Here is a 14,156-nt window from a genome sequence, read left to right on the forward strand (position 1 = left end):
TCAAACTCATCTCCTCCCTCACCTTCCTAGCGATCTCACAGGTTATCTGCAGGCCAACCCACAGACCCTGAACCTCATCAGCATCAAGATCATCACAACCCAGCCACTGTCTTGAACAGACCACCACATCATTAAGATAACAGTCAGGGATCTTTCAGCTTCCAGGTAACAAGAGTTATGATCACATTCGACCACAAAGACTCATTGATTCCAACAAATTTCAAGGTATATGAAAGGATAGCTGCACTCAAGACAAGGAATTGAAGATCTGGTAAAACACTGTATATGAGCTTAGAACATCAACACACTGGTATCCTAAAGGCCCCTTCCTCCTATCACCCATACTGACCCACTTGGTTTTCTGAAACTCTGCATCAAATGAATAGAAGGGGTGGAAACTCAAGCACCAGCAGTGAACACTGATTGATACAAACAGGATAAAACAAGGAATTTCTCCAAGCCTATCAGGCAGCTGTATTACAGGCCAACAGAACGTTCCTATCAGCCTCCACTAAAGCTACTAAATACCACCCAAAGAAAAGGCAATAAACTGCTTCATTCCTAAGTGCCAATGATGCTCAGTTCTGATGCTAAGTGCTGTGAAGAATGGTCATCCTATTTGGCTGAAAAGATTATGCACATTCAGGAAGGCTTCCCAAAATATCTGGATCTGCCCCACTTATACCTACCAATCTACAGACCTGCTTGCATTCCTGGAGTTCAAAACATTAACTTGGCAAGAAGTGCTGGACAACCTAAAGAGTCTTAACCCATGCCCTTCCTGACTTGTGAAAAAGTCATGAGCAATTGATATCACTCCTGGCTGAAATAGCCAACATGTCATTCAGGGAAGGAATCTTCCCCTCCTTCTTCAAACGAACAATAGTCTGGCCAGCACTAAAGAAACTTGCCCATGTGTCGATTTTAGCCAACTACTAGCTAGCATCATGCCCCCCCATTACTGAGCAAGCTCTTAGGCTCTCTCATCTAAGGCTAAGTTCAAACTCAACTAATTGAAGCCAATATTCTAGACCCAGCAGAGTATGGATTCAGGACAAGACGAGACACGGAACTGAAACCACTTCAGTTGCACTGACGGATAATTTACTGTCACTAGCTAGAGGTCAGACATCCATTTTCTAGACCTCAGCAGCATTTAATATTGTTGACTATAAAATTATTTCCGCCTCACCTGAAAGAAGCGGCAGGAGTCCTAGGTAACGCACTAAAATGCTTTAAACCCTTCCTGGAGGGACACATTTGAAGAGTGGTGATGGGAAACTGCATCTCCACCACCAGACCACTCACTTGTAGAATCCCACAAAGATCAAATCTCTCTCCCGGGTGGAACACTGTGATGGCAACGAGGTATACTTTGATGGATGATCCAGCCAGGCCATGCTGCTTCAGATGCAGTAGATAGTCCAGGATGAATGGCATAGATACTTCAAGTGGGGGTACGTGACTGATCATATCAGCATGAGAACCTTTTCCATTTGGCCAGGTAAGTGGCCCTGGTGGAAGGTTTCCTGCTACCAAGGGGCACCTCCCTCACCAATTCCATGCATAGGAGCTCCACTGGGTTTAACCATGAAGCTTTCAAGCCATGAGATGGAGGGACTGGAGGTCTCGATGAAGCAGGCGGCCATGGTCCTGTGTAATCAGATTTGGGAGGAGCGGCAGTGCGATTGGGGTGTACACTAACAGCTCCAGAAGCGTGGTATACCAATGTTGGTGTGACCACACAGGAGCCAGCAGAATTACCTCCGCCTTGTCTCTGCGGATCTTAAGGAGAACCCTGTAGACGAGTGGGATCAGAGGGAAGGCATACAGTAGATGGTTCCCCCAGGGTATCATGAATGCATCAGAGATAGATCCTGGACTGTGCTTTTTGAAGAAGCAAAACATTGGACACTTCCTGTTGCTCCTGGTGGTATAGGTCTACCCGGGGAAACCCCCACCATTGGATTTTCTCTGGGTAACAGGAGTGTGCATCCTCAGAGATTTCATAGTTGCCCTTGAGTCCTTTAGGCTGTGAAGCCTTGAGTCAGTCTGATCCACAAAAAAAAGCCCTGCGGCCTAAAAGGGAAGGTCCAGCAGGGTCTGCTGAACTTCCGGGGGAAACCCAGAAGCTTGGAGCCATGCGGTTCTCCTCATGACCACCCCAGAAGAGATAGTATGTGCCGCAGTCAGCCAAGTCAAGGAAGGCCTGTACGGATGTCCTGGCCACTGCCTTCCCCTCCTCAACCAGAGCCGGGAACTCAGATTTCGACTCAGTGAGGAGCAACTCCTTGAATTTGGAGGGAGTCCCACGAGTTAAAAATTATACCCACTGAGGATAGTTTGTTTGTTAGCGATCCTCAGCTGTATGCCCCCTGCGGCATAAACTTTCCTGCCAAAGAGGTCCATTTGTTTGCCCTCTTTAGCCTTGGGAGCCGGCACCTGCTGCCCCTAGCACTCCTTCTCATTTACTGCCGAGACCACCAGGGAGCAAAGACGTGGGTGGGAGAATAATAATTCATATCCCTTGGAAGAAACAAAGTATTTTCTCTCCACACCCCTGGCAGTGGGTGGAATGGAGGCAGGAGTCTGCCACAGGGTATTACAATTGTTGTAAATAGTTTTAATGACCGGCAATGCCACTCTGGAAGGGCCTTTTGGGGCGAGAATGTCCACCATCAGGTCCTTTAACTCAATGGACTTCCTCCACCTGTAGGCCCATGTTACGGGCAATGTGGCAGAGCAAGTCCTGATGCGCTCTGTGGTCAATGGGCAGAGGACCTGAAGGTGATGCTCCTGCCACCACCTCATCAAGCGAGGATGAGGAGGAGGCCAGTGGGGATACAGGGTCCTCATGGCACACCGTGCGCTCAGGTTGCTCCTGGGTAGCATTGGTGTCCAGTGGTTCGGCACAGTCAGATGTGACCTGGGCTATGGGTGGGTCTGGAGCAGGTTCCGTTGTCCCCTCTGTAGTATGAGGGGGTGGGCTGGATAGGGTCACTTCTGTAGCATAAGGGGCAGGTCTAATCAGTCTGACCGTGCAGGATGATGCCCTGATGTCACGGACTAGAAACTCTGGAAGGGGTACCCTGGGCCTGATGGTAAGCCCAGGGGGTCCAGAAGGCCCATTGCGCAGCGGGTGGCCACGGTGGCTGCCAGGTCGACTGTGTGTGTCTCTGGCGCTTATCCGACCTGTGCCTACTGTGCCACGAGTAGTAGGAGTCTGTCTCAGAGTTGGAAGATCCCAAGGGCGACGACCACGGCGGTGCTGATGATTCCTGAGCCAGCAGTCGGGGCCGAGAAGAGGAAGTTGGGGATCGGTGCCACAACGATCATGTAGAGGATCAGTGCCAGCTGTCCTGCAACTGAGACTGGTGCCGTGTGTCTGTTGCTGGAGAACAGCTCCTGCGGTCCGGTGTCGTGTCTTGGTGCTGGCCAAGAAAGGGTGACCGTGATTGGTGCTGGAGACACAGATTGTCACGCTCCCTGCGCCAGACGATCTTGTGCTCAGGCCAGTGCCAGAGGATGTTGGCGATGTAGACCGGGAACGGTGCTGGTCCAGCGATGAAGAGGGCCTCATCATCACGGGCTTGCCTCTAGACAGCACTCATCTGGGCGGTGCCGGAGGCTTCTCTCTAACAGCAAGGGGCTGAGGCGCAGTACTTTGTATAAGTCAGCTTCGAAAGTGTCTGGGGAGGAGGGGGGTTCCAGCTCCTCCACCAAGTAGTGCCCCGCCAGAGAGTCACTGAGTGGCGGGCTCAACAGTGCCAACTAGGGCGCCGGAGTCGACGGCACAAGGTCTTGCTGCTTGGAAGTTAAGTCCTTCCTCTGAGGCACTTGTGGGGGCATCGGGGACGTTGACCGGTGTTGGGGATCTCCAGTACCAAGGGTCTCTAGCACCAGAGTCCTTCCTCGGTACCAATTCGCAGACCGACGCCGGGGCACTCTGCATCAAGCTCAGGCCCAGGACTTGGTGGTCAGGTGCCGCTGGACTGAGTGTGGCTTCTATTAACAGCTGCTTCCAACAGAAGTCGTGTTCCTTCCTAGTCCTGGGCTTGAAGGCCTTACAAATCTTGCTGCGCTCAGACTCACATGCCTCCCCTAGACACCTCAGGCATGAGTCGTGAAGGTCACTATTGGGCACAGGCTTCTTGCATACACTGCAAGATTTAAATCCCACTCTCCAAGTCTGTTCTAACTAGAGATAAACTATGAACTAACTACAAAACAAAAAATGCGTAGGACTAAGTAATAGCTATGGGAACACTTGCAAGCAAGTGAAACAGTCCCAACGCTACTACAGATGGTAAGAAGGAACTGAAGGGGATCGGGTCGGCAGGGTCATATATTGAGCACCATGAGGGCGCCACTCCAGGGGGCTCTCTAGCCGACCGACGGGAGCTGCTGAGGGAAAAAAAGTTTCCGACAATCGTGCACACACGTGATTGGAATCGACATGATCACTCGAATCACAAGACCATACCACTACCACGAACATGGCCCAGTACTTGCATGATATTAGCTCACAGATGGACAACAAGTTGAAGCTGAACCTGAGCAGGACAGGGAGGATGCTCACAGGCAGAGGAAAGCATTCAAGAGCTTGCAGCCACAGTGCAGTTTCCTTCAGTTGAAGGCACACACCCACAACTGAGCATTTCAGTAAATATCTTAGCACTACCCTGATCCCTCACTGACACAGAGCTCTCACATAGCAGCATTCACGAGTAATGCTTTCTAGTCATTTGAGGATGATAGACTCCAGCCCATCCTGAGCGATAACGATCTGGGCCTCAGCTATTCACGCTGTCGCCGCTTCTTGGCTGCACTACAGCAATGCAGTATGCCTGGTCATGCAGCCTTCACCACTTAGGAAATTCCAGCTAGTACAGAACTCTGAAGTCTCTCTTCAGCAATGCAGGCTTTTGTGAACACATGAAATTTATCCTCTATTCTCTACACTGGCTGCCCATAGAACACCAAATCAAGTTCAAAGTCTCTGTCCTTATCTTCAAGGCACTCCACGGCCAGATATCTAAAAGGCCACCTAAACCTCCAGGTGGAAGACTGGTCAACAACTTTACTCCACTGGCACAATGGAACTTTCTATGGTCAGGTAAAACCTATCTGTGTGGGAGATAGCGCTTTCTCAGGGGCTAGCCTGAGAGAGTTTCTGGGGAGAATTCAATGCACAAAGGACCATTACAAACCTCACCAGCGGGTGCTCCAAGTGCAAGATGTATTTCTTTGATATACCTTCATGAACACTTTGCAGTACTTTAAGCAAGTGTACACATTTTGCATGAATGCACACATCTAAAACCTACCAAAACAAGATACTTCACTGTGCACACTTCTCCCCTTAGGGAGAGAATGACCCATGTGTAACAGAAGTCTGTCACGTCACTTTTAATGCACTACTAGAAAATACTCATACTCCAATGATGAGTGCTGTGTAACAACTGACATAGAGCAGAAATAAAGAGAGGGAGTTCCATAGTCCTACTAGACTCTTGGTACCTCAGGAAAAGGGCTAATTGTAGTATGGCCATCCAATTCATAGATGAGAAAGTCCCAAAATTTAAAGGTGAAGTAACAGAGAAGTTGGTCAGACAGCAAGAAGAAATTCACTTGTGAAATCTCCTTTTCACCCACCTTCCTGGAACCTGCTGAGCTCAATGTACAATAGTATTTGCAATGAGATTGTTACAAACTGAAGTCAGAGTTGTTTAACTGAAAAGTCAATTTGTGCTGGGCTATAAATTAGCTTGAGATAAGTTTATCATATTGCTAAATCCTGGGTTCAAATGCATCCAGCTAGGATCAAGAACAGGTTTCTATGTAGACTGACTTCTTTACAATCAAGTTGATTAAACAAAGCTTCAAGAGAATGTCAATGCATTTGACTCTGGAAGTGTTCATACCGTGTACATTCTTTGGGGGACTTTGGAGGATTAACAGATGCTATGCTAAAATATTGGCCAACAATTCACAGGAAAGATCCAATTTCTTAGAAAAACTGGCCAAACCAAGTTCCCTAGCAAATGGCTGTGTACTAAGTTTGTGCAAGTCAGAGATACCCATTACAATACTGAACAGAGCAGTACTCAGAGCAACTCCACCACCTCACATATCCCACAACTATAGAATGTATTCTTTGCATCAGAATTTAGCTGCAGAATCTCACCTCTTAAATTATGATACTATCTCTGCAGCTGTAAGGGATAACCTTTAAAATACAAACCAAGCGTAAACAGAGGCAATAATGCTTGCTTGTCTGCGCCTGAAACAAGCTCAGACGGACAATGTCCCATTCATCAAGGCCCTCTGGACTCAAATGATTCTGCAGCAGAGAAGATTTGGCATTTTCCCCCAATGTAAAGAACTCAGCATTTTAAAAACTGAATGTGTCATTCTGCTGCAGCCAGGCACCTCAGTTCTCTCTACTATGCTAGGCCCTACCTGCAGCTCCCATTTGTTCTCCACAAGAGTTAATTGAATTATAGTCCATACTTCCTGCATTGCACCATGGAATCCAGTAACAGAGGGTTAGATAGCCAAAGTTGGAGTTTAACTTGCAGCCAGAGAGAAGGGGAGCCAGAAGCTTAGGCTGGCAAGCTGGACTGCCTAGAGCAGCGTTTCTCAAATGCAGCCACCATGGGCTTTTCTTGTGGCCACAGCCTCCTGTGGTGTAACTGGGGGGAGAGCAGCAGCCCTACCCCCTCCATAGTGCTCCTGGATGCAGCGCCTTGCTGGAAGCCCGAGCAACCAACACCAAGGGTTGTGCAGACCGTGAGTTCCCCATCTTTCCAGGGGAGGTGGGGCTCAGGATTTGGGCTTCAGCCCAGTGGTGGTGGGAAAGCAGGATCTGGTTGCGAGGCTTTGGGCTCCAGCCCCAGGGCTTCAGGCTCGGCAACCCTCCCTGGCCAGTGCCCCTGACATCTTCCCCTATCCAGGGCTTACTTTGTCCCCAGACTTCCTAGGGCTGAGTAAGTCTACTGTGAAAAGTGATACTTGTAGGTTTGTCAATATCACTTTTCACAGTAGATTTCCTAGCTATCAATAAATAAATTACAATGATTTGGACATGTATATATGCATATTTGTTTTTCCGAAAGCTACTTGAGTATTTTAGTAAAAAAAGTGTGAGCACAGCCACCAGCAAGAGTTGGTGGCCACATTCTGAGGCCACCAAATAATTTGTCCTGAGAACCTCTGGCCTAGAGAGCAGCATATCAATTGAGGCCTGGGAAATCAGGTAGATAAGCCACTGAAGTCTGCTGCAAGCTCCCTTTCTTCCCCAACATTTAGCATTTTAGGTCAGTGAATATTTTCTTCTATGAGCTACAGATCTGTGTTTCTGTGGGTGTTTCTCTGGTAATGAGGGAATAGGAATAAAGTGTATTTGAGAGCAGTAGAATAAATTAATTACCACCATGGAATTTAAGAATTGTTCCTGCAATGACACTGGACCCTGCTCATGCTTAGCAGTGAAGAACAGGAAACAAACAAGGACCTTGTAACTTAATACCAGGACCAAAGATCCATACATACTTGGAAACTTTCACCCCTTAATCCAGCAAGTATCAAACTGTAAAAGGAACATGTGCATATCAAGTTTACTTTGTTTAAAAGAGAGAAATGCCAAGCCCTGGCAGTCATTAAAAGGAGTAGTTATTTTTAGAGCAGTTTTATTACTGTCACCATGTATCAAGGAGGAAATGCAGAGTGAAGTATTTACTACTTACTTGTCCTGCATATTGTCCAAATTTCTTCCTGAGTCCGGTAGCCAATCCAGCAAGGCATTTGGCAGCCAAAGCAACCAACATGACATTTGTGTCCTTTCCAACAACCTGCAAAGGATGGACAACATTACAGGTAAACAGGCCGGATTTCAGAGAATCAGAAGAAGTCTAGGCAGAGGGCTACGGGCATTGAAAGGATGGCCAAAGCAGTTATACAAGCAGCAACAGTGAATTTATCCAAAGTTAAGAGTGAAGCAGTTACTTGGGGTACCAACTCAAACTGGGCCAGATAATTTCATTCAATCCCAGAAGGATATTACATCACTGTCCTGGTACACTGAAGCAACATTTATCGTTCAATCAGTGAACTGCAATATAGTCCTGACCAGTCAATGAAGTTCCTGGGAGAGTTCTGCCCCACTGTGCAATGCCGAATGTATGCAGAATTAACAAGCCGTACAGAATTTCATTTTCTCCCATGGAATTGGTGCAGCAGAGCACTGGACCCAGCAGAGCCCAGCTCTCCAGCTTGTAAATACAAGACACTAAGCGGGGGATTTGGGGGGGGGGGGGGGAAGAGGAGGGAAAGGAGAGAGCTGGAGGGTTCCAGGCAGCTGCACTTCCCAGTACATCTTGAAGGAAGGAGGTGGTGTGCAGGAAACACCATACAAGCCCTGGAGCCAACATCAGGCTGTTTCTCAATGCAGCTATCTGAGACGGGAGAGGCAGAGTTCTCCCCCAAGATGTGCCCAGCTGGCATGTGAGACACACCAAGATTGAGGCGCCCAACAAAAGCATAACAGAGAAACAGGAAGAGAAGGTTACTCATCTTGCAGTAAATGAGGTTCTTCGAGATGTGTGTCCCTGTGCCGTTGATCGGAGATCTTCGGTAGCAGTGCCTGATTGGGACGCACGCACTCAACCGCTTTCTCGCGGTCTCATTAGAGTCTGCTTGAGTCCCCCCCTCAGTTCCTTCTCTACCGCGGAAATGTGAGAATAGTATTCCAAAGTAATGGGGAGGAGGGCAGGGAGAGGAGCACCCACAGGGACACACATCTCAAAGAACCTCAGTTACTGCAAGGTGAGTAACCTCTTCCTCTTCTTCAAGTGCTGTCCCTGTAGGTGCTCCACTCCAGGTGAATATGAAGCAGTACCCACTATGGCTGGTGGGACTTGGAGTTGCCGCAGCGATGACTGTACTGCGTGACTTACTATGGTGTCTGCCATGGTATCCTGCGTGATAGCATAATGTCTGGCAAATGTGTGGTCAGACGTCCACATGGCTACCTTGCAGATATCAGTAATAGGTATATTATGGAGGAAGGCAACAGATGTTGACATCGCCGAGTAGAATGAGTACTGACACCCTCGGGTGGTTGGACATTCTGAGTCCAGTAACAGAATCTGATGCAGTCAGAGATCCACTTGGAAAGTCGTTGCTTAGAGATAGCCGCACCCTTCCATCTCTTGGTAGTGGAGACAAATAGCCGAGGGGATTTACAGAATGGGTTGGGATAGAATGCAGGTAAGTATATTGGTTGATTAAGGTGGAAGGTAGACACCACCTTAGGGAGAAATTTAGGGTGGGGTCGCAAAGTAACTATCTTTAAAGAAGATTGTGTAGGGAGGGTAGGCCATCAGGGGACTTATTTCCCCTACTCTCCTTGCTGATGTTTTGGCAACCAAGAAAGCTACTTTCATAAACATGTGGAGAAGGGATCAGGGAGCTAAGGGCTTGAAGGGAGGTTCCATAAGACTGCGAAGAGCTAGGTTGAGATTCCAGGCGGCTGCCGATAGATGAATCTCAGGATAGAGATTTTGCAGGCCCGTGAGAAAGCATTTTATTGTGGGGTGGGCAAAGAGTGAATATCCATCCAGCAAATCATGGAACGTGGTGAGGGCCACGAGGTGTACTTTGATGGAAAAAGCGAGAGCCCATCCTGTTTTAGTTTCAAAAAGTAGTCTAGGATGTTAGGGAGGGTCACTGTGTGTGGCATCAAGCGTTTATGGGAGCACCACACAGAGAAGCGTTTCCACTTTTGCAGGTAAAGTCTTATGAGTGGAGTCTCTTCTACTATGCAGGAGGACATACCGGACTTGCTCAGAACAGGCTAGTTCGTGCGTTTGGAACCATGAAGGAACCACGCAGTCAGGTGGAGTTTCTGGAGCTGTGGACGAAGAAGCTGGCCGTTGTCCTTAGAAAGCAGATCTGGTCTGTTGGGGAGAGTCCGTGGAGGACGGATGGACATGCATAGCAGATAAGGATACCATGTCTGTCTTGGCCAAGCCAGGGAAATAAGTATGACCCGGGCCTTGTAGTCTCTGATTTTGCGTAGAACCCTGTGTATCAGAGGGACTGGTGGAAAGGCGTACATGAGGGAGTTGTTCCACGGAATGAGGAACGTCTCTCCTAGGGATGCAGTCCCAAGTCCCACTGTGGAGCAAAACAGGTGGCATTTGCGATTCTGGGTTGTGGCAAAGAGGTCTATCAACGGGGTGAAGAGCTGTCGTAGTATCGTGGGAAGTATTTCCCATGCATGTTCTTTGGAGAAGTGTCTGCTGAGTGTGTCGACAGCAGTGTTGCGACATCCGGGTAGGTATGAAGTGGTAATTTCTACGTGGTGTTGTATGCACCAATTCCATAACTGGATGGCCTCCATGTATAGGGAGTGCGATCATGCTCCCCCGGTCTGTTGATGTAAAACATACATGGTATATTGTCCGTTAGGACCGGGATAGATTTGTTCTTTATGAGGGGGAGAAAGTGAAGGCAGGCGTGTCTGACTGTTCTGAGCTCTAGGAGATTTACATGCAGATGTGGTCTGACAGGGACCAGCGGCCCTGTGCTGCGTGTCCCCCCAGGTGCGCTCCCCAAGCAATCAGGGAAGCGTCCATGGTGAGCATGCATGCCGGAGAGGGTTGATGGAAGGGAACTCCCATGTAGAGGTTCTCTGGTCTTGCCCACCATTGTAGGGAAGCTAGTACGTTCGCTGGAGGAGTTATCATACAGAAGCTGTGTCTGCTGAGTTTGTAGTGGGAGTTAAGCCAACCCTGAAGACATCTCATGTGCAGCCTGGCATACTTGACCACAAAAGTGATGGCTGCCATGTGACCAAGGAGCTATAGGCAAATTCTTGCCTGTATCCTGGGACGAACGGAGAGTGTGCGTATGAGATGTGTAATAGCGAGGAATCTGTTGTGTGGGAGCGAGGCTCTGGCTTGAATTGAGTCCAGGTGAGATCCAATGAACTTGACCCGCTGTGTGGGTGTCAGGGTGAATTTTTTGAAGTTTATTTGCAGACCTAAGCTGTGGAAGAGCGAGACGGCGAAATGGGTAGCTCGTAATGTCTCGTCGTACAAGGTGCCTTTGATGAGGCAATTGTCTAGGTAGGGGAAAAGTATGATTCCATGTCTGCAGAGGTGGGCAACGACTACGGCTAGGATCTTGGAGAATACTCCCAGTGCTGTGGAGAGTCTGAAAGGGAGTACCCTGTACTGAAAATGGTCGTGTCCGAGTGTGAATCGCAGGAAGCGTCTGTGTGCTGGATGAATGGACATGTGAAGGTAGGCGTCATGTAGGTCGAGGGCTGTGAACAAGTTCCCTTGTTCCAGCACGGGTATTATTGTGCCCAATGTTACCATCTTGAATTTCTGTACACGTGCAAATTTGTTTAGTCGGCGTAGGTCTAGTATAGGCCTCCATCCCCCACTCTTCTTTTGGTTCAGAAAGTAGTGGGAGTAGAACACTTCCCCAAATGTTGTATCAGCACAGGTTCTACTGCATCTAGCTGCAGAAGATGAGCCACTTCTATGCGAAGTAGGTGCTCGTGTGAGGGGTCCCTGAAGAGGGATGGAGGAAGGTACGATATAAAAAGGGATGGAGTAACCAGACTGAACTATTTCCAAGACCCAACAGTCTTGTGTGATCTGCTGCCAGGCATGGTGGAAAACCTGGAGGCGGTGGCCAAACAGGCGGTGGAGTCAAGGGGTGATTGCACTGACCCTCAAACACTTCAAAATTGTTGTTTGTTTCCCGATGGGTGGGAGGTAGCTAGTTGCACCTGATTTTGTCTGCACTTAGGAGGTCTAGCGCGATTCCTGGCTATATAGCATGGTCTGGGCTGTGGCCGGTGATATTGTTGAGCGCGTGGCCTCTAATCAGGTTCATACCCTTGTCTCCTGGGAAGGGAGGGGTAGATGCCCAGGGTTGCTCTGGAGTCTTTCATAGTATGAAGGACTTCATTTTTGGGGGGGGGGGGGTTATCTTTATCAAAGGGGAGGTCCTCCACTGTGGTCTGCAGGTTTTTGGGGACACCGGATGCAGACAGCCAGGAAGATCTGCGCATAACACTGCAGTTGCAGTAGTGTGGGCTGCTGTGTCCGCCATATCCAGAGATGCTTGTAGGGCTACCCTGTAGACCAATTGGCCCTTGACAAGGACTGACTTAAAGTCTGCTCTCCTGTCCTCCGGGATATGGGCGGTAAAATCAAAGAGTTTATTGTAATTGTCAAAATCATAGCTTGCAAGTAGGATGGAATGTTTGCAATTCAGAATTGCAAAGCGGAGGAGATATAGACCTTGCAGCCCAAGAGGTCAAGGCATTTGAAGTCCTTGTCTTGTGGGGTGGCCCGGTAGTGCGGCTCTTTTGTCCTGTGTGCCACTGCATCCACCACAAGAGAATTCAGTTGTGGATGGGAAAATACGAAGAAGTCTACATCCTTAGCAGGAACATAATATTTACGTTCAGCCTTTTTGCAGGTTGGTGGGATAGAGGATGGGGTCTGCCAAAGGGTGTCAGCTGGTTCTAGGAGTGCTTCATTTCTCCTCTAAAGGGATGTCCTGGCTGAGTGCCACCCTCTTGAAAAGTTCCTAGAATTGCTTAAAGTCGTCCAGGTTCTGTGGAGGCAGAGGCATGAGGGCTCCGTCTGGAGCTGATGGAGAGTTAGGAGTTGGTGAATCAGGGTATGGTTCATAGCCGACCTCTTTGGGGGGGGGGGAGGAGGGTTCAGGTGCTCTAGAAGTAGATGGAGCTGGAGATAGGGGCACAGAAAAAGCTTGTGGTCTGGTGGAAGAATCATGAGGGTGAGTGGCAGCAGAAGCCGGCCAAGGGTACCACTGAGGCCAAGGCATGGGATAAGAGAAGTTAGATTCTTGCCCATGGGGGGAGGGCAAAGTAAGGAAACTGAGGCTGGTGCTTGTGAGCTGTGACCTGAGATGTAAATCGTTCCAGTGGAGGATGAGAGGCAGGTGGGGAAAACTCAACCTGCTGCTGCATATCGGGCTCGCTGTCAGTGAAAGTAGCCAAGTCAGGTGGGGAGAGTGGCTGGTCAAAGAGTAAGCACTGTGTGTCAAGGAGCGGAGAATCAGCCTCAGGAGCCACTGAGATGTCATCCTGATTTAAGAATTGCTACTGCTCCCTGGACTGTGATCCTGCTGAACATGATATCCCGCTGAGCTCAGAAGCTTGTACTGACTTCTGTTTTGCTTTCGCCAGTGCCGCGGGCCGTTTGTAGGCGCCCTGTGGGAGGTCCGCTCCTGCTGCTGGAGTGGTAGGCAGGCTCGGTGCGGACGTTCTTGTTGGCACCGGGGCAGAATGCACTGTCAGCACCGGGTCTATTTTTGGTGCCGAGGGGACCTTCCCACTACGGGAAGTCGGGTCCCTGCCTCTGCACGCCGTGGGAGCCGTGGCTGAGGTGCTGGGACAGCAGGAGGTGCCTGCCTTCGGCGCTGTCAGCACTGAGGGTAAGGATCTTGCAGGAGACCCTTTCCATGCAGAGACTTTCAAAAGGGTAGACTGTTGGTCTTCCTGCCTCTTCACCCGAGAGGGTGAATCCATGTTCCCAATCCGTTCGGACCTGACCAGGGACCGTGAGGGAGAGGGTTTGCTATCGCCCATCTCCATAGGTGGCTGTAGGGATTTCTCCATCATGAGCATTCTCAGCCGCAGGTCCCTGTCAAGACAAACCCTGGTTTTCAGGCTGGTACAATGGACACACTTGGCAGGGACTTGTCTCATCATGGCACTTCACACAGCATGAATGTCTGTCAGACCGTGGTATAGACTCTTGACAGGAGGCACATTTCTTAAATCCTGAAGACCCTGGCATTATTGCACTAGGAATGTCAGGGGAGAGTGTCTCAACAGGAGACAAACTTGAGGAAAAAGAAGTGGTTTTTTTTGGTTTGTTTTTTAAACTAGGTAACTATTCTAAAGGAAGGGAAATAACTGGGATGTTTCTAACTATTTCTGTGTCTTTGTACTTGTTTCCTTCAGTGACCAGGGAAGAGGTTCAGCATTGCCCTGGGTCCCGTCTTCAGCTGAGGACGGTTGAGAAGGAACTGAGGGGGGTGCGGGACGCGTGCGCTCAGGCAGACTAACGAGACAGCAGTTGAGCGCGTGTGTCCTGACA

The 14,156-nt window shown here is 49.2% G+C and overlaps 1 protein-coding gene across 7 annotated transcripts in view; it reads right to left on the reverse strand.

Annotated features, from left to right (window-relative positions):
* The window catches only part of CKAP5 (cytoskeleton associated protein 5), a 102,614-nt gene that overhangs the window by 57,216 nt on the left and 31,242 nt on the right, over window positions 1–14,156 (reverse strand). For all 7 annotated transcript variants that reach the window (XM_075129570.1, XM_075129567.1, XM_075129568.1 and 4 more), the window contains exon 9: window positions 7,749–7,853. In XM_075129570.1, the coding sequence (XP_074985671.1) occupies window positions 7,749–7,853 (105 nt within the window). The remainder of the gene's footprint in view (window positions 1–7,748; window positions 7,854–14,156) is intronic.

This window comes from Caretta caretta, chromosome 6 (assembly GCF_965140235.1).
Source record: "Caretta caretta isolate rCarCar2 chromosome 6, rCarCar1.hap1, whole genome shotgun sequence".
NCBI classification, from domain to species: domain Eukaryota; kingdom Metazoa; phylum Chordata; order Testudines; family Cheloniidae; genus Caretta; species Caretta caretta.